The sequence below is a fragment of the Typopeltis vanoorti genome, chromosome 4 (assembly GCF_054136105.1).
Source record: "Typopeltis vanoorti isolate ZY-2024b chromosome 4, IOZ_Tvanoo_1.0, whole genome shotgun sequence".
Classification (NCBI taxonomy): domain Eukaryota; kingdom Metazoa; phylum Arthropoda; class Arachnida; order Uropygi; family Thelyphonidae; genus Typopeltis; species Typopeltis vanoorti.
In genome coordinates this window covers 76,072,384-76,091,651 of record NC_143552.1, presented here as the reverse complement: position 1 = coordinate 76,091,651, position 19,268 = coordinate 76,072,384, and the positions used below count along the sequence as shown (strand labels likewise).

Here is a 19,268-nt window from a genome sequence, read left to right as displayed (position 1 = left end):
TTTCCTTCATAATGTGATCCATATAGATAATGAATAACAGAGGGGATAATGTATATCCTTGTCTCACACCAGATTTAACATTAAACCATCTTCCTGTACTTCCTTCAATTCTAACTGCTGACTTACAACTCACATACAGAGTAAGTATTGCTTGATATAATGCCCCATTGACACCATATAACTGTAGCGTATTGAATAGCTTCTCTCTTGGTACCTTGTCATATGCCTTTTCCAAATCGATAAAACTTAAATACAGATCTTTGTTATATTCCCATGATTTCTCCACTATTTGTCGTAAAGTGAAGATCTGATCCTGACAGCCTCTATTTGACCTGAATCCAGCTTGTTCTTCAACAAGCTTTTCTTCCACAATTCTTCTCAACCGTTTCTCAAGTATACTTGCATATATCTTACCAGGAACATTCAGTAGGGATATACCTCTGTAATTCTCACATTCAGTTTTATTTCCCTTTTTATATGTGGGTACTATGAGAGCACTACTCCAGTCATCGGGAATTTGTCCCTCTGTCCATGCATTCTGAACTATGCATCCACTGTAAGACTTTTATACCACCCTACTTCAGCATTTCTGGTCGAATATCATCTACTCCTGCTGCCTTTTCACATTTCAAGCCTTTGATGGCTTTTTCTACTTCAAGTATGGATATGTATTCCTGACTGCATGCTTGGTCAGTGTTTTTTACCACTGTGCTGTCATCACTGCTTGTTTCATTTAGCAGTGTTTCAAAGTAATTACTCCATACTTCAAGGATATCTTTTTCTCCTGTTTTCATGTCACCTTTATCATCTCTACCTCCTTTTACAGCACTCTTTCCTGCATTCCTAAGCTTCTTTAACAACCTCCAGAATATTTTGCCACTTCTTGATATTTATTTTCTATGTTCTTGCCAAAGTCCTCCCATGACTTTTGTTTAGCTAGTTTTGCACACTGTTTAGCTTTCTTACATTTGTCTCTGTATTCTCTAAGAGCACAAGCTGACTTATTTGCGAGGAACTTTTGATATGCTTTCTTCTTTTCCTTCACTTCCTTTTTAACTTCCTGTTAAAGAGGCAGCGAAGTTTTTTGCAACTCAAATTGCAACTCCATTGTGGACGCAGTTTAATTGTGTCCACAATGGAGTTGCAATTTTTCTATCCTTGCAGACAACTTCACCACATGCCTCTCTAGCTGAATCAATCAGGGTTTTCTTCAATGCTTGCCACTGAATCTCCAAGGTTTGGTTCCTGTTCTCAAACTCTTTTTTTTCTTCAATAATCTTTGTGTGTTTTAGTCTACAGTTCACATCTGAGAGATGCGCAACTTTTATCTGCTTTAAAACTTTCTTACATGTTATTCTTTTTAATATGAAATTCAGTTTTATTCTGCTGAAGACTAAATAGTGATTACTTCCAATTTCAAATCCTCTGTAGACTCTGGATTCTTGCACCAGGGAGAAAGCATGACTATCAACAGTAACATACTCAATGAGACTTTTCTTATTCCTTGCCTCTTTTCTCCATGTGAATTTGTGCACATTTTTATGTTGGAACATGGTGTTAGTAATAACCAGTCCATGTCCTGAGCAGAAATCCAACAGATATTTGCCATTATTATTAGCTTTGCTCTTTTCTTCAAATTTTCCCAAAATATTTTTGTATTTTTCACAATCATTTCCTACTCTGTTATTTAGATCCCCAACAAGGACCAACTTTTCCTTTTTCATTGTGTCAGTTGCTTTTTCTAAAGCCGCAAAAAAAATTCCTTCACTTCTACCTTAGTAGAACCTTCTGTGGGACCATAGGCACAAATAAGTCTCATTGTCCAGTTCACCATTCTCATATTTGCCCACATTACTCTACTTGAGATTGCCTGCCATTCAAAAAGATTAGCCTCATATTTTGTGTTGAATACTATGGCTACTCCTTTTTTCCTTGACCCTGTGAAATGCCTTTGTAAAAAAAAAAAAAAAAAAAAGCAGAATATGCCCTTCTCTCATCAACTGCTCTTGTCACTTTATTATAAAAGGCAATGATATTACAAAAACAAGAGCTCCCCTTAACAAATCCATGCTGACTATCACAGATAACATTACCTTCATATGCCAAAATCTTAACAACTACTGCTACCATCCATATGCTGCAATGTCATTATCTTCCACTCCTTGGGCAACTTTCCAATGGCCAAATTTTCATTGAAAAGCCTGGTTAATAGAGCTGTCAGCTCTTTAGCACATTCTCTCAAAACCCATGGCAAAATCCCATCCAATCTCGTTGCTTTATTGACATCCAGAATACTCGGTATTTGAAATACACTCTCTTCTTGCAATTTTAAACCTCGAACCTGCCTTTCCCTCCAGTATTAAAACCTACTTCTTCAGGATGAAATACCCCAATAAAATGCTCATTGAACAACTCCACTATGTACTTTGCATCAGTCACTCTATTCCCATTTTTATCCAACAATATCATTCTTCCACAGTCATTTCTTCTCCTACTGGCCACATAGCTAAAGAATTCCTTTTGATTTTCTTTGGATCTCAGGACCAAATCTCTTCTCCTATTCCAGTTTTGTCTTCCTTACCATAGTAGTCTCTCTCTTTTGGCCTAAGTTATATATTCTTCATGCATCTGCTCTTCACCTTTCTCTTTATATCTCTTCCATAACCTCTTTTTTTACCCATGGTTCCCATTTAATATTGTTTGTCATTTGCTTTACACTACATTGTATTCTCTTCTTCACTTGAAGTATATAACTTGCTATTACTGCTAATAAATATTTCTTCTCAAGTTCCCAAGCACTAATGATATCCCACCCTTCCAATTCCTCCATCCATGGAACTGCCCTAAGCTGATATCTAAGACTATTATAATCACCTGCTTTATAATTCCACATACATTCCTTTCTGTTTGATACTCCTGCATGTCTATTCATCTACCAAGTCAAAAACCACATGGTCACTCTATCCAACTGGGGAAGCGATGCCATCTCAGTTATAGTCAGATCTTTTGATACTGTGACCAAATCTAAAACTCTTGAACCTCGTGTTCCTTCTACCACATGTTGTCTAAGACATTTGTCCCTCAAGAATTCCAGAAATTCCATTCCCTTCCTGTTACATGTAGTTTCCTCTTCCCAATTTATATTGCTGTAGTTAAAATCCCTCATAACAATCCTTCTTTGTGCAATCACTGTGCTCAACTGCCTAAGCAGCATCCACATGTTGTCTCTCATTATAAGAATGGAAAGTGGCATGATTTCTGTGACTTGTGTGTTTATTTTCTTTAGCAGATTATTGGTCTTCTGATCTTAACATCTGCATTGACTATATCACAGAAGTAGTTCAAATTAATATGGGAACATTTTAAATTCTTATTCTTTATCTAAGACTGCTAACATAAAAACTGCTCAGTATATGACAGCAACATAAATCATTCAAATTCACGTTGCATCTTAAAATCACAGAGCATTGAAGAAAATTATCTTGTCTTCATCCAGGACACTTCAATAACTTGATTCACTTTTTGTATGAAAATAATAAGCTCCTCCTCTGAATAAACTACTGAACACACATCAACAGTTTCATTTTTTTAGAATGAATTCACTTTCTATATGAAAGTATCAGCATACTTCCTTGAAGAGATTAAAAAAAAGAAAAAAGTAGTTCCATATTGCTTTTCAGACTGAGAATCCTAAATAAAACAAACTTTACTGGGTCCATTTCTATATGAATAGTCAAGCAATAAAGTTCCTTTCAGCATTAACTGAATTAAATCCTATATGGATTAAAGACTACTCTAAAAACTGCACACTGATCTCTTTATACAAGGATGTCCTCACTCAGTCTTCAGTCAGTTTTCTATCCATTCTTTATATATATTGAAGACACAGAATCTTATGCTTTTGAGTTCCTTTCCTACTTCTGAATTCATGAATACTTGGCAACATTCCATAACATCTTTTTCACTCCTGTGCACGCTTGGAAATGCAATTGAGCAACTTCTACTCCGGTCCACCATTGTGTGCTGCTATTATTGCTTTTAGCACTGTACTTGAAACAATAAGAGCTCTTTTGAGAGTGCCTGAAAATTTATTTAATTATTTTAATTTAATTTATTATTTTATTTTAATATAATTATTAAAAAAAAGTAGAGTTGATAACATTTCTTCATTTCACAATGTTTTATTCAGTGAGGTAAGTTCACTTAATCACTTCCAATAATATAATAGTAAGCAATCTTTGCTTCTCTTGTCAATGGTATGACCAATAGTCTTGATACAAGCAGCAACATAACACAGTCAAATTTTGACAGCTCAGAAAAAATTTACAATTAAGTTGTAATATCTAACTTAAATAGGTTTTCTTTATAGTTAAGCAAGATTTCAGCAGCTAAAAGAGGAAATTAACATTTCAAAATGTCTTGCTTGTGATATACAGAAAGAATCTATTATCTAACTATATTTATAAAATGCTTTATTTCTAACTTCTTAACTTTAAATGAATTCATTTTTATATTTTAATTTATAGGATATCTGAATTTTAATACAAATATCTTACAAGATCATATATTTGCTGTGGGAATCAAACATGGTTTTTCACTACTTCAAGTTTTCACTAAGCATAATGGTAGCATTACATTAGTCAATAATATTCATTTACCAGTTAGTGGTGGTGCATAATATAAGCTTGCCTTTCCTCTGAGGGGTTTGGCCACAACACCTTGACCCCTGCCTGCATTAGTTCACTCCAAGATAGTTTCCTCTAGTTTGATGGTTTAATGCCTTTTGGCTGGATGGTATATGCAGGACTATATTTACTAGCTGGGCAGTCCAATCTCATCTGCTTTGGCTGGTTATTTTGAGGAATGTTATTGAGTTTTATGGAAAACCAAATCTTCCATACCATTTATCACTTGACCTTGTATTTGGCTTTGTTTCATTGATGATGTCTTTATAGTTTGAACTGTCTTCTTTTTTTACTATCTGCCAAGGACAAATTACCACCTCTCTCTTTATCAGGTGTCTATGATGCCCTGTTCCATAGTCAGCTTTATTACTTTGGAGAGACTGGTCACTCTGCTAAGATTAGGATCCAAGAACTTGTTCTTGGCTAGCTGGAAACCAGCCAAGAACAAGTCTTGCCTAGCTTCTCATACCATTTACTCTGGACATAGAGTTCTTTGAAACTAGACCAAGATACTTCATTCCACAAGATTCAAATTTGATCACTTTTACCTTGAAACATGTGAAACACTATGAAATTGTCTGAACCATAACCACTGACTGTATGCCAGTTTCAGAGTTTGGGACGTGATTATTATTAACTGTGTGTATTTTTTTTAATAATATTGATTAAATTATTTAATTTTAGTTGCAGAAACTATTCTATTTGTTCCTTTGAACTGTAACTGATATCTTATGATTCATTTTTGAAAGTGTTCTTCCTTTTCTTGCTGATGTCCATGTTACACTGGATGAAATATATTGGAGTTTTAAATAAATTCTGTATTCTTTCTGCATGTTAGTTGTGTAAGCCTTTAGAAATAAAAAAAAAAAATACATTTACTATTCATTATTTATGAAAAACAAGTTATTCAAAAGAAAACCAAAGTATTATAATATACAGGTTAATTTTAAAAATAATCATTTTTAAAATAATAATTTTAACATAGCATCATTCACATGTTACGGAACAGAGCCAAAAAGTTTATTTCAGACGAAAAAGGGGTACAGACAGAGCTTTCTCAAATTGCTATAACACTATCACAGAATGGTTTTCCTACAAATATCATCAACAAGCTCCTTTATAAAGACAACCTCCAACAACAAGGAACAGTCACCCAGTATGCTTCAACAGTAGTCATCCCTTATGTAGATTCAGTCTATTCAAGATTAGCGAGAATGTTAAAATCTCGCAACATCAGAGTGGTATTTAAGCTTACCACTACCATCAGACAAGTATTAAGCTCTCCTAAAGACAGTGTACCATTTTTCAAATATCCAGGTGTTTATAGAATTCCATGTACGTGCGGCCTTTCATATATTGGGCAAACTTCAAGAAGCCTGGAAATCAGATAGAAGGAGCATGTTGGGGATGTCAATCACAACAGGACAGTCTCTTCAGGCTTAGCACATCACTTTGCAACTTCCAACCATGCAATTGACTGGGAGAATAGCTCTATGCCATATTTAGATGATAGTAATTCTGTACTATCATCTAAATATGGTTACAGAATTTTCAAGGAAGCAGCAGTGGTATTAAGAACAGGTAACCTCAACAGAAATCAGGGTGCCATACTGAAAGATATGGAAAAACTTAATCAACTCACTCAGTTTAACGGAACTACAATACACGAAAAATCATGTAACACATGTGCATACAACATGTATCCATGATATTGACTGAAGCTTCTCAACACATGCACGCATTGTCACACATAGTTTCAAACTTAACTGCCTAACAGTTAGCAACATTTCTGTATTCTCTCATATTTTTTGTGTGTACCGTTCAGCCTTGACAAAGCTAGACAGTTGCTAGTGAAACTAGTAGGTGGGATTATACTAATATATATATTAATAATTTATTTTAATAGTAATGAATATTCTGTATCCAGTGATGTATTCTGAGAACATTTCATGAGTGTTCCACTGTTAAGATTGAATGTACTGTTCAGTCACAGTGTTACGGACAACTGCTCCCTCCCCCTTTCTTGCTGATAAAAATGCCACTATGCAGCACAGCATCTCCTCTATAAGCACTTGGAACATTGCAGGGGATATGCTGTCAGGATTGCTTCCCACAGAACTGCATATATTTGTGGGAGAATACAGTGGATCTCTCAATCCACAATAATATTTGACATAATCGCAAAGATGCTCTATTGGATTCAAATCTGGCAAATTCAATAACCACTATGTCAAATTTGAAGTCACTGTTGTGTTTAGCAACCACTATAATACCAGAAACATGGTGTGCCACATTATCTTTCAGGAACTTATCTGTGCCATTTGGAAAGTCACTCCCCCCCCCATCCCTTTGGGAGGATAGTACCGAACCTGTAATAATGAATAGATAATTTGTACCATTCATAATTTAGTCTGCAGGTGACAATGCCACAAGAGATTCTCAGGAAATCATCTTCCTTAAACTAGTACTCTCCTGTCAAAAGATATCTTGCTTGTTTCTGCTGAAACCATTACATTGAGAGATTCATCTCCCCAGGTTTTTGTCTAACCATTCGTGCATCATTGCTGGAGACAATATGTGGGGGGGGGGCAACTTTTTTCCAGTCATCAGTGGTTTAGTGACATCTCTTGGATGATTAAGTGTGGATATCTACTTTCATAGTCAGCTGGTCTGTATTCAATGAAGACTGATGAGGTGTGTACACCCACCATTGGTCTAGCATCTGTGATTCTTCCCAGTATCTTTCCACTCTTGAAGCACTCTAACTACAGAATTCTGCAAACATCCCCACTGGCAAACCAGTAGCCTACAATCTCACCTTATATTGAAGTCCATCAGATCGCACCTCATGTCTATGTCGATCAGCAACTTTGAATGAACAGTACCTCACACCTAAATCATGGATGATACACAAATAGTTTATCCATTATTGTGTGTATTTCATCATTTTATTGTTAGTTGATAATATATTGATAAGTAGTAGTATAAGAAAAAAATTTCCATGCACTCTAGCCCTATAGCTAAATCAAATCTGACTGATATTATCTTAAAAAAATTGAATGTCTCTATCATGTGTGTGTGTGTGTGTGTGTGTGTGTGTGTGGTTTATCTCCTTCATAATAAACCTCCTTGAATTCAAATTTAATATGATTGATTTTTTGTTAATTTCATTAGAATATCAAGGCTCATAAATATCATACGCGGGAAGATTTTTTATCTGATGTGGAATTGCTCTTAAAGAACAGTCATACATTCAATGGACCAGAAAGTCAGTTCACAAAGAAGGCTAAAGAAATAGTTGAGGCATGTAGAAATGCTTTGGATGATGTAAGTATCTTGTTGCATTATTCAATAACTGTAATAGTTTTGTATTTCAAGTACCACAGAGGAACAGATGAGATAGGACTTTGAATGTGTTGTTTCGGTATGATAATTTAATGTAGAGTCAGCAACCTTTGTACTTGCAGACCATGTTCAATCCTGCTTCATAATGGGACATAATGACCATAATAATATAATAAATTTAGTTTAATCTTTTATCCAAGTGTAAGTAAACAAAGTTTGCACCTGAAAATATCTTCAGGACTGAGGTAAGATGGTGCAACATCAGGCAACTCTGATGAGACCTCATTCAGAAGCAATAGGAGAGGTCATATTTACCTATTCTGCCAGAGCGGCATGTGGTGAGGTTGTCTACAAGGATAAAAAAATTAGAACTCCCTGGTGGACACAGGAAGTTAAAGAGGCAGTGAAGGAAAAGAAGAAAGCACATCAAAAGTTCCTGGCAAATAAGTCAGATTGTGCTCTTGGAGAATACAGAGACAAATGTAAGAAAGCTAAACACTGTGTAAAACTAGCTAAACAAAAGTCATGGGAGGACTTTGGCAAGAACATAGAAAATAAATATCAAGAAGGTGGCAAAATATTCTGGAGGTTGCTGAAGAAGCTTAGGTATGGGGGAAAGAGTGCTGTAAAAGGAGTTAGAGATGATAAAGGTGACATGAAAACAGGAGAAAAAGATATTCTTGAAGTATGGAGTAATTACTTTGAAAAACTGCTAAATGAAACAAGCAGTGATGACAGCACAGTGGTAAAAAACACTGACCCGGCATGCAGTCAGGAATATATATCCATACTTGAAGTAGAAAAAGCCATCAAAGGCTTGAAATGTGGAAAGACAGCAGGAGTAGATGATGTTCAACCAGAAAAGCTGAAGTATGGTGGTATAAGAATCTTACAGTGGCTGCACTGCATAGTTCAGAAAGCCTGGACAGAGGGACGAATTCCTGATGATTGGAGTAGCGCTCTCGTAGTACCCATATATAAAAAGAGAAATAAAACTGAATGTGAGAATTACAGAGGTATTTCCCTACTGAGTGTTCCTGGCAAGATCTATGCACGTATACTTGAGAAACGGTTGAGAAGAATTGTGGAAGAAAAACTTGGTGAAGAACAAGCTGGATTCAGGCCAAATAGAAGCTGTCAGGATCAGATCTTTACTTTACGACAAATAGTCGAGAAAGCATGGGAATATAACAGAGATCTGTATTTAAGTTTTGTTGATTTGGAAAAGGCATATGACAAGGTGCCAAGAGAGAAGCTATTCAATATGCTTCAGTTATATGGTGTCAATGGGGCATTATATCAAGCAATACTTAGTCTTTATTTGAGTTGTAAGTCAGCAGTTAGAATTGAAGGAAATACAGGAAGATGGTTTAATGTTAAATCTGGTGTGAGACAAGGATGTACATCATCCCCTCTGCTATTCATTATCTATATGGATCACATTATGAAGGAAAGTGATATTAAACATGATATTAGAATTGGAGATGTTAATGTCAGCTCTTTACTTTATGCTGACGATGTTATACTTCTAAATAAATCCGCTAGAAGTCTGCAAGAATCTCTGACTAAATTTAATAAATGTTGTAATAGATATGGTATGAAGGTCAGCAATAAAAAGACAAAGACAATGAAAATAGGCAGAATCATTGAAAATGTCAACTGTGTTGTGAATGGAGAACCTGTGGAACAAGTAAAGCATTTCAGCTACTTAGGCACGATTTTTACCGAAGATGGTAAATTAAATATAGAAATAGACAACAGAATCAGCAAAGCTGGTATGATGGGAAGTCAATTGAATAAATTCATATGGAATAAGAGAGAAATTAGTCGGAACACTAAATTAGCTGTATACAAGACAGTGTTCAAACCAGTTTTAACTTATGGATCTGAGAGGTGGATCAGAAGTAAAACACTTGACCAAAGACTAGAGACCGCAGATATGAGAGTCCTGAGAAAGATTATAGGTGTGAACAGTTGGCATCAATGGCAATATCATAATAAAAATAAGGATATTAGGAAAGAACTTGACATTGTCAACATCCAGGAATGTGTTAGCAGAGCTAATCTCAGGTGGTATGGTTACGTAAACAGAATGGGCGAAGAAAGATTAGCAAAACAAGTGTTCTCTGCCAGGTTGGCAGGAAAACGACCCAGAGGAAGACCAAGATATAGGTGGATTGATATGGTACAAAGTGCCTTAGATGATAGAAATATAAGATCTGATAAAGTTGGAGTCTTGACAAGTAACAGACTGATTTGGAGGAAAATTGTAGATAGGAAGTTAGTAATGATGTAAATTTTTCATGTAGTACTATCATATCCTGTACACCCCTTGAGGGTACATGGCAGGAATTTGATGATGATGATGATGATGATGATATTTACCTATACAAGTTGCCAACAGGTGCACCACCTTATTATTGAATTACTCTGGATTTAGAGAATTACACTTGGATAAAGGATTATACTAAATTTATTATAGTCTAACCAAGTGCAAAATAAACATCCAACATCGGACATAATGACCAACTATTAGGTGTTGGGTGGTAAGAAAAGAAATAATAGGTTAGTCCTGTATGCATCTTACTTTTTTGATTCCATTCCTACCTTCCTAATTTGTTTGGTTTTTTTTTGCTATTTTTCATGTTTGTTAAAAATTATTATTCCTGGTACTTTGTTATAAATTATTGATAGATCTTTTGAATTAAAAAAAAGTGCATGAAAATGTTTAATTACTCTGGTTGTTAATTTTATTATTTTTTATCATTATCCATGCATTTCTGTAGAATCCATTTCCTCAGTAATCTTTCTTGTTTCACCACTTCCCAAACAAGTACCTCATGATTGCTCTCACCAACTGGCATCATGTGAAGTTATCACCAATTCCAAAAATTAAAGCCTCTAGTTGCATCAGCCACATGCTACTTAAGATATTTATCGCTCAGAAAACTCACTCTATTTGTTCCCATACACTACGAGGGTGGTCTGAAAAGTTTTCTGCCTCAACCATGGATGGCAACACTATCGGCAAGATTTTTTTTTTCAAAGTTGGTGCATCCATGTGAAATTGCAAGTCATTCTATCAAGTAGGTTTTTTTTATACAGCTGTCTGAAGCAAAAGTGGATATCATGCGGTTATAAAATTCCTTGTAAAAGAAGGTTTAATGCCAAAGAAATTCATTCTAAGTTCATAAAAGTTTATGCACACTCTTCTCCTTAGTTTTCGACAATTAAGAAATGGGCTGCCGAATTTAAACACGCCTGTACCAGCCTTGAAATTGATCCACATGAAGGATGTCCAAAATGTGTAACAACACCAGAAATCATTGATCAGTGCACGATGCGGTATTAGATGACTGGCGAGTCAAAGTGAGTGAAATTGCTGAGACTATAGGCATTTCAAAAGAACATGTAGAATACATTTTGCATGAAGAATTGCAAATGAAAAAGCTTTGCGCAAGATGGGTGCTGCACATATCAAAAATGCACTCACATGAAAATCGCTGAACAGTGCTTGGAGTGTTTTAATAAGAATAAAGCTGATTTTGTGCATCAATTTATGGATATGACTTGGATTCCCCCAGTATACACTAGAATCCAAACAGCAATCAAAACAGTGGCCGGTTGTTCGGCGCTAAAGAAGACAAGGTCATGACATTGATGTTTTGGGATGCTAAAGGCATTTTGTTTATTAATTATCTTGAAAGGAGTAAAACAATAACTCGGGAATATTATTCTGATCTCTTAACCAGACTAGACGAAAAAATTTGTGAGAAAAGACCAGGTTTGCAGATGAAAAAAATCATCTTTGATCAGGACAATGCACCTGCCCACAAAGGTGTTGTGGCAATGGGAAAATTAAGGGATCTGCACTATGAATTGTTGAAACATCCACCCTGTTCCCCAGATTTGTCTTCTATCTCTTCCCAAAATTATAAATCTTCCTCGCTGTCAGGTGATTGCAGCCATAGAGGGGTATTTTGTAGATCTTATTGAGAACCACCACAGGGACGGGATGATAGTGCTGTAGCATCACTGGAATAAGGGTATTAGTGTTAAGGGAGATTATGTTGAAAAATAAAAATAATAAAAATATAATTTAAAAAATTAATTTAAATTATACATTTTTGGTCGTTTTATAATAGAAATACAACTTTATTAATACAGACCAGTTTACAATAAAACCTTTATTAAAACCTACCAGTTTCGTCAGCAAACTGTCTGGCTTTTTCAGCTATGGTTACAGGTGTAACCATAGCTACTAGTTTGGTTTACGACGTTTTTTATGTTCCTTTTAATTTGCATTTACTAACTTTCATATCTCCGTAACGCCTTGAAAAAGCCAGACAGTTTGCTGGCGAAACTGGTCTGTATTAATAAAACTGTATTTCTAAAAAAATTAATTTTGAAATTATAAATTCGTTTTTCATTGTTAGGGCGAGAACTTTTCAGACCACCTTCATACTATCAACTTCCACACTTTGTGGACACAGTTCCTCTGCAATCATTAACAGCATTTCCCCTCCTCTTTTCACATTTCTGTCCCTCCAGAAAATTATATATATGTTCATTTCTATTCCAGACATTACATCCTCTTCAGACAACCAAGTTTCACTTATTCCAATTATCTTTAGGCATACTGACTCAATCAATGCAATACTCTCAGCTCTCTTGTTTCAAATACTCCTACATTTGTATACAAACATAACAATCCCTGTGTCTTTGAAGCCATTTTGCCTGCACCAGCATTCTCTGTTCAAGCTACTATACCACACCTCTCTCTCTCTCTCTCTCTTTGGTCTGACCACTTCCTTTTCCCTGATCATGAATCTGATTTCCATTCCTACCTGTCTCATCTTCACCTTTATGCATTCCATCACCTTGTGCTGTTGCAACAATACCTTCTATGCTATCCCGCTTCACAAGTAGACACTGATCATTTACTGCATCAACTTCTTGACTCTACCTTCTCAAAAAATAATAGCCTTTCTAAATTCCCAACACCAAACCCATTCAAATGCAATCCATCAACTTTAAACCATTTCATCTTTCCTTCAAGTTCACTCCATAGATTTACAAATTGTGAACCCCCCCCCCCTTTGCCTTCACAATTCAACCATCTTACTATGCATTATCTGTGCTCTCCTTCTCAGTTCACTATTGTCATATCTAAGCAACACACTAATGAATTATTATTACACACCTCCAGAGAGTCCAAAGACTCATCGAGGGAGGACACCTAATCTACAACTCTCCATTTCCACCACTCCACCAACCGCAACTACCGTCACCATATACGCCAACGCCATCTACTGCCGACCACCAGTACTTCACAAACAATCACAAACATCCATGCCCACAGCGGGATTCGAACCCGCAGCCTTTTGGCTGGAGAGTGGATATGATAACCACTTGGCTAACCGAAAACACCTTTCCAATATCAAAAATTTTTCATAACTACAGCCAAATGTCGACATAAATTTATTGCCAACGTACTAATAAATTATATTACACAAAAAATGTGTTATAAATTTCATACAAATTAAATTGAAATACATTTTGGGCAAAAGTTACAAATTTCCTAAGGATGTAGTTAAGGAATTAATGTACAGTGCTTACAGAAAACTATTTCATACATTTTAGTGGATTATGTCTACCTGAACTGTGATGCAGCTCTTACAATGTTGTACTACCATACTTAGCACCAAGTGATTCAGGAGTTCTTGAGGCAAACTGGTCCATCCCTTCTTCAGAGCAAGGATAAGGTCTTGTTTGTTTTCCCCTGTGTCTCCCTATTGCATCCAAAATGTGTTCTATGGGGTTCAGATCTGGAGAGCATGCTGGCCCTTCAATTCAATTAATATCCTGAGTCTCCAGAAGTATCTCCACTGTTCATGTAAGATGTGGTGTGGCATTGTCATCCATAAAAATGAATTCTTCACCTACAGCACCACGGAACAATTGAATAAGATGTTGAAGAACTTCGTTACAATATCTTTCACTAATCATAGTTCCTTTTTCCAGCACTTGTAACTCAGTGTGCCTATTAAGCTTAATGCCTCCCCACTCCATGACCCTAGCACTACTGTATCTATCCCTTTCAAGAACGTTCTTGCAATGGTAAGCAGTACCACTTTCACATCAGATCAAGTGTCATCTGAAATCGGAGGAAAGACAAAAACGACTCTCATTTGTAAAGAGTACATTGGCCATTGGTGTCTTGTCTAATTTTTATGGATACAAGACCACTGAAAACATGTTCTACAATGAGCTGTGGATAAGGGGGTTGCTGACTACTGGCCTTCAGGCATATAGCCCTACTTGTCTCAGATGTCTTGCCACAGTTCTTGGAGATATCCGCATACCTGTGCTTGAATGGAGCTGACCTGCAATGGCGCATCGATTACGTTTTGCTGTTATAACCAAAACTGACTTCATGCTCTGTGGTAGTACAAGGACAACCTCTTAATAAACATCTGGAACACATTCCATTGGTTTTAAATACTGCCCAGAGCCTGGATACAGTGCTATGTCAATATCAGTAATTCTGCGGCCTACTTCAAGTTTCTGATAATTCTTCCTCACGTAAAATCATCTATATGATGTCTTTAAGACATTATAAGACATCCAAGTTTGCAACTTTATTCCTTCACAAAAAGAGCTTCCTTCAAACACAACTTGCTTAGCCTTTTGCCATTTATCCTGTTGATGTTACCATGTGATCCCTTTGCACGTGATTTGAAAATTTGAATGTGTACCTGCTTTCATCTGAATTTGCAGTTGTAATTTTCAGAAATAGTGTTTGTGCTTAGTTTTGGACATCAGTGTATATGACTTCTGCATACTCAGATATCTTTTCTTAGTCTGGCTCCCACTGATGAGCTAGAACCAATCACTTCTGGGTGTGGTCCCACAGAGCTGTTTCAATAAAGGTGAAACTGGTCTGGGTAGTGGCCCTTTTCATAATGCATCGTATTATACACATTCGAAAGGGTGTGTCATTTGCATTATGGGATACTAAGGTAATTGATGTGAAGTCATTAGCCTCTATAAATAGCCCAGTCATAAAGATACTTCACATGCAAACATCGTTTGCTCACACTTGAATAAAGGATAAAACCTAGAATATAATATCTTGGCATCTTTAATTAATAGTATAACCAAGTGAATAAAACTTCCACCTGTACTCATCATGCTAATTTGTGAGTGCATGTAATCTACATTTTTCCCTTATACTCACTGGATTATACCAGCAACCAGTTACATATTCAGTCCTGTTTGTCTCTAGCCTCAAATGAACTGCCCTCTGAATACTTGTCCCTACTCAATGCACTTCTACTCTTTTTGGCTTGAATTCCTATGCCATCATTAGTAAATCTCCTCCCTTATCCTGTTCCTTCTGTTCCTCTCTGAAAACTTATTATCCCTTGCATTCTATTCCTATGACCATATCATCCTTGGTCAACCAAGTCTCAGTAATGCCTATAACTTTTGGCTAAGTTGTGCTAACCAATAAAAGTTGAAACTGATCTGGATAGTGGCCCTTTCCATAATGCATAGCATTATACACATTCAAAAGGGTGTGTTATTTGCAGTATGGGATACTAAGGCAATTGATGTGAAGTCATTAGTCTCTATATACAAGTAGCCCAGTCATAAAGATATTTTGTGTTTTGATTTTGAATAATTCTGGCATTAGTGTACATAAACTACAATCCCTCCCCCTTCATCCCACAACCTCCCTTACACATTGTGTTACTTAGCCCACTAAAGTTCAGAACCTAGGTACTACATTTCACATTGTGTGATCACTCTCCCACTTACCAACTTGTAGTTTGCCTGGACCTACTCTGACCTGCATCCCCCCCCCCCTGAACATTCCAGTTTCCCTTTCTGAACTTTTGCTGAACAACACTTTCTCAGGACTCCTTCTTTCCATGATATTCACTTCACATATCCACAAATTCCACACCATCCCTCTTGCACAATCTGTGCATTGACTCGTCATATTGTGGCAACAGACTCGCAACTTTTAGTTGTTGCTCATCTTTTTTGCATGCACTAGCAACTCTTTTGTGTCTTCTTGCATACCACACCTATCACATGCTAAATCATTTGCACTAGCTAAAATAAATATCTCTTTCACCTTAACTCTCTGCAACTTTTCAGCATCACTGACATCCTTAGTCTTGGCACCAGGAAAACATGATTTTGTCACACTCTCCTCAAGGATTCCTCTTATCAACAAATCACTATACAAAATCTGATCTTTTTTCTCATATTTTTACTCTTTCATACTCTGTTTTCTCTCCCCTTTCTTTTGCTTCTGTGTCATACCATCTGCCAGGCATTTCTTGTGCTATCTTTTCCATTACCATCTGGTCATTCTCTTAATTTTCCACCTTGTCATTTGTACAGTCACTCATACTGCTTGTAAACGCTAACTATGCCAGTTGCATTGTCATGCATTTCATCTTTCAACTCACCACTATCATCACATTTCTGGCCTTTGCTCTTGAAATGTTTTCAACAAACCTGCTCTCCAGTTTCATTCTCCTGCCATAAATCTCTCATTCTGCAAAAGTTATACGTTTGGCACATGCTGCAGAAAAACATGATCATGAATGTTAAAATTGCCTGCCATTGTTTTGCACATCAGCAACATGACACACAATACAGTGTACAAGAAAATAAATATTAAACCTTTGAAAATCAGAAAAATAAGCACACTACCCTTATAGTTAAAAAAACAAACACTCATAAACATATAAATGTTGTAAAAAGAATAACTTAATTGTTGCCAGATACTTCCAAAAAGAACTTATCTTTCAGCACCAAAAATCGCTACATCAATATTGTTATTCATTATGGAGAGATTCACTACTGAGACCAGTTTCTTGTTATTGAAGGCACTTCATCAAGAGCACTCATCGAGATACTAGGACAATTTGGTAGGAAGTCATCTACTTCCAGATACAAGTAGCCTGTTGTGAAGTTACATCATATGCTCACACATTGGTAAAGGATAAAAACAAGAATATGATTTCCTGTTAGGTATAATTTACTTTGTAACCAAGTTAAAAAAAAAATTCTACAACTATATCTCATCAGTATTTTAATACTATGGTGATACACTATTTTCCCGTTTATTTATGGAGCCATGACTCCTATCATTAATTTAGTTCTCATTATCCCCATGGGTCTAGTTCATTGATGAGACCTCAAAAAAAGGTCAGAACTAGTAATGATTCTTCACATAATGCATGCCAATATACACTTCCAAAAGGAAATATTGCTGTACATTATGGATAATTGAATAATTTGATATGAAGCTATCTGCCTCCATATACAATAGTCTATCATAAAGTGAGTCCATGTACTCATGCTTGGGAAAGGATAAAAAAAAGAATATAATTTCATGTTAAGTATAATTTGCGTGGTTGGTCTGAAAAGTTCTCAGCCTCGACTATAAATGGCAACACTATCGGCAAGATTTTTTTTTCTAAGTTGGTACATTTGTCATAAGCATCCATGTGAAATTGCAAGTCATTCTATCAAGTAGTTTGTTTTTTTTATTCAGCTGTCTAAAGCAAAAGTGTTGTCTGTATCCCTTGAAATTGATAAAATTGAGTATCGTGCGGTTATAAAATTCTTTGTAAAAGAAGGTTTAACATCAAAAGAAATTCATTTGAAGTTCATAAAAGTTTATGGCCACTCTTCTCCTTTGTTTTAGAAAATTAAGAAACGGGCTGCCGAGTTTAAACGCAGCTGTACCAGCCTTGAAGCTAATCCATGTCAAGGATCCAGAAATCATCGATCATTGCACGATATGGTATTGGATGACTGTGAATCGAAGTGCGTGAAATTTCTGAGACTATAGGCATTTCAAAAGAACATGTAGGATATATTTTGCATGAAGAATTGCAAATGAAAAACCTTTGTGCAAGATGGGTGCCATGCTGATCAAAAACGCACTCACATGAAAATCTCTGAACAGTGCTTGGAGCATTTTAACAAGAATAAAACTGATTTTGTGCATTGATTTATTACAATGGATGAGACTTGGAACACCAATACACACACCACAATCCAAACAGCAAACAACAGTAAAAAAAAAAAAAAAAAACAGAAGCCGATTGTTCAGCTCCAAAAAATACGAGGTCATGGCATCGGTATTTTGGGATGCTAAAGGTATTTTAATAATAAATTTAGTTTAATCCTTTATCTAAGTGTGAGCAAACAAAGTTTGTGCCTGAAAATATCTTCAGGACTGGGGTAAGGTAGTACAACACCGGGAAACTCTTAGCAAAAAAGGAGGACCAAGCTAACATCACTCCTATCTCAGTATCTCCCATAATGCAATACACACCTTCTTGTGGATATGTATAATGTTATGCAATTAGGGAAGGGCCACTACCCAGACTAGTTTCGACCTTTATTGAGGTGTCTTCAGTGGGAGCCAGGCCCAGAAGTGGAGATACTAGGCAGAAGCAGTGGCGAGGTCATCTTTACCTATAGGAGTTGCTACGAGTTGCCCGTGTTGTACTACCTTATCCCAGTCCTGAAGATATTTTCAGGTGCAAACTTTGTTTGCTCACACTTGGATAAAGGATTAAACTAAATTTATTATAGTCTAACCAAGTGAAAAATAAACTTTCAACATCTTTCTCTAAATCCAGAGTAATTTAATAAAAAGATGGCACACCTTTTGGCAACTGCTATAGGAAAAGATGACCTCGCCATTGCTTCTGTCTGGTATCTCCACTTCTGGGCCTGGCTCCCACTGAAGAGACCTCAATAAAGGTCGAAACTAGTCTGGGAAGTGGCCCTTCCCTTAATGCATAACATTATACATCTGCAAGGAGATGTGTTTTGCATTATGGGAGATACTGAGATAGGAGTGATGTTAGCTTGGTTCTCCTTTTTTGCTACAAGTTACCAGGTGTTGTACTACCTTACCCCAGTCCTGAAAATATTTTCAGGCGCAAACTTTGTTTGCTCACACTTGGATAAAGGATTAAACTAAATTTATTATAGTCTAACCAAGTGAAAAATAAACTTTCACATAAAGGCATTTTGTTTATTAATTATCTTGAAAAGTGTAAAACAATAACCAGGGAATATTATTCCGATCTTTTAACCAAATTAGATGAAAAAAATGGTGAGAAAAGACCCAGTTTGCAGAAGAAAAAAATCACCATTGATCAGGACAATGCACCTGCCCACAAAGGTGTTTTG

General features: G+C 36.2%; 1 protein-coding gene across 1 annotated transcript in view; it reads left to right on the top strand.

Annotated features, from left to right (window-relative positions):
• LOC150107422 (transcription initiation factor TFIID subunit 1-like) overlaps window positions 1–19,268 on the top strand; it is a 960,372-nt gene that overhangs the window by 905,200 nt on the left and 35,904 nt on the right. The window contains exon 37 of the mRNA XM_090391850.1: window positions 7,860–8,012. Within this exon, the coding sequence (XP_090247976.1) occupies window positions 7,860–8,012 (153 nt within the window). The remainder of the gene's footprint in view (window positions 1–7,859; window positions 8,013–19,268) is intronic.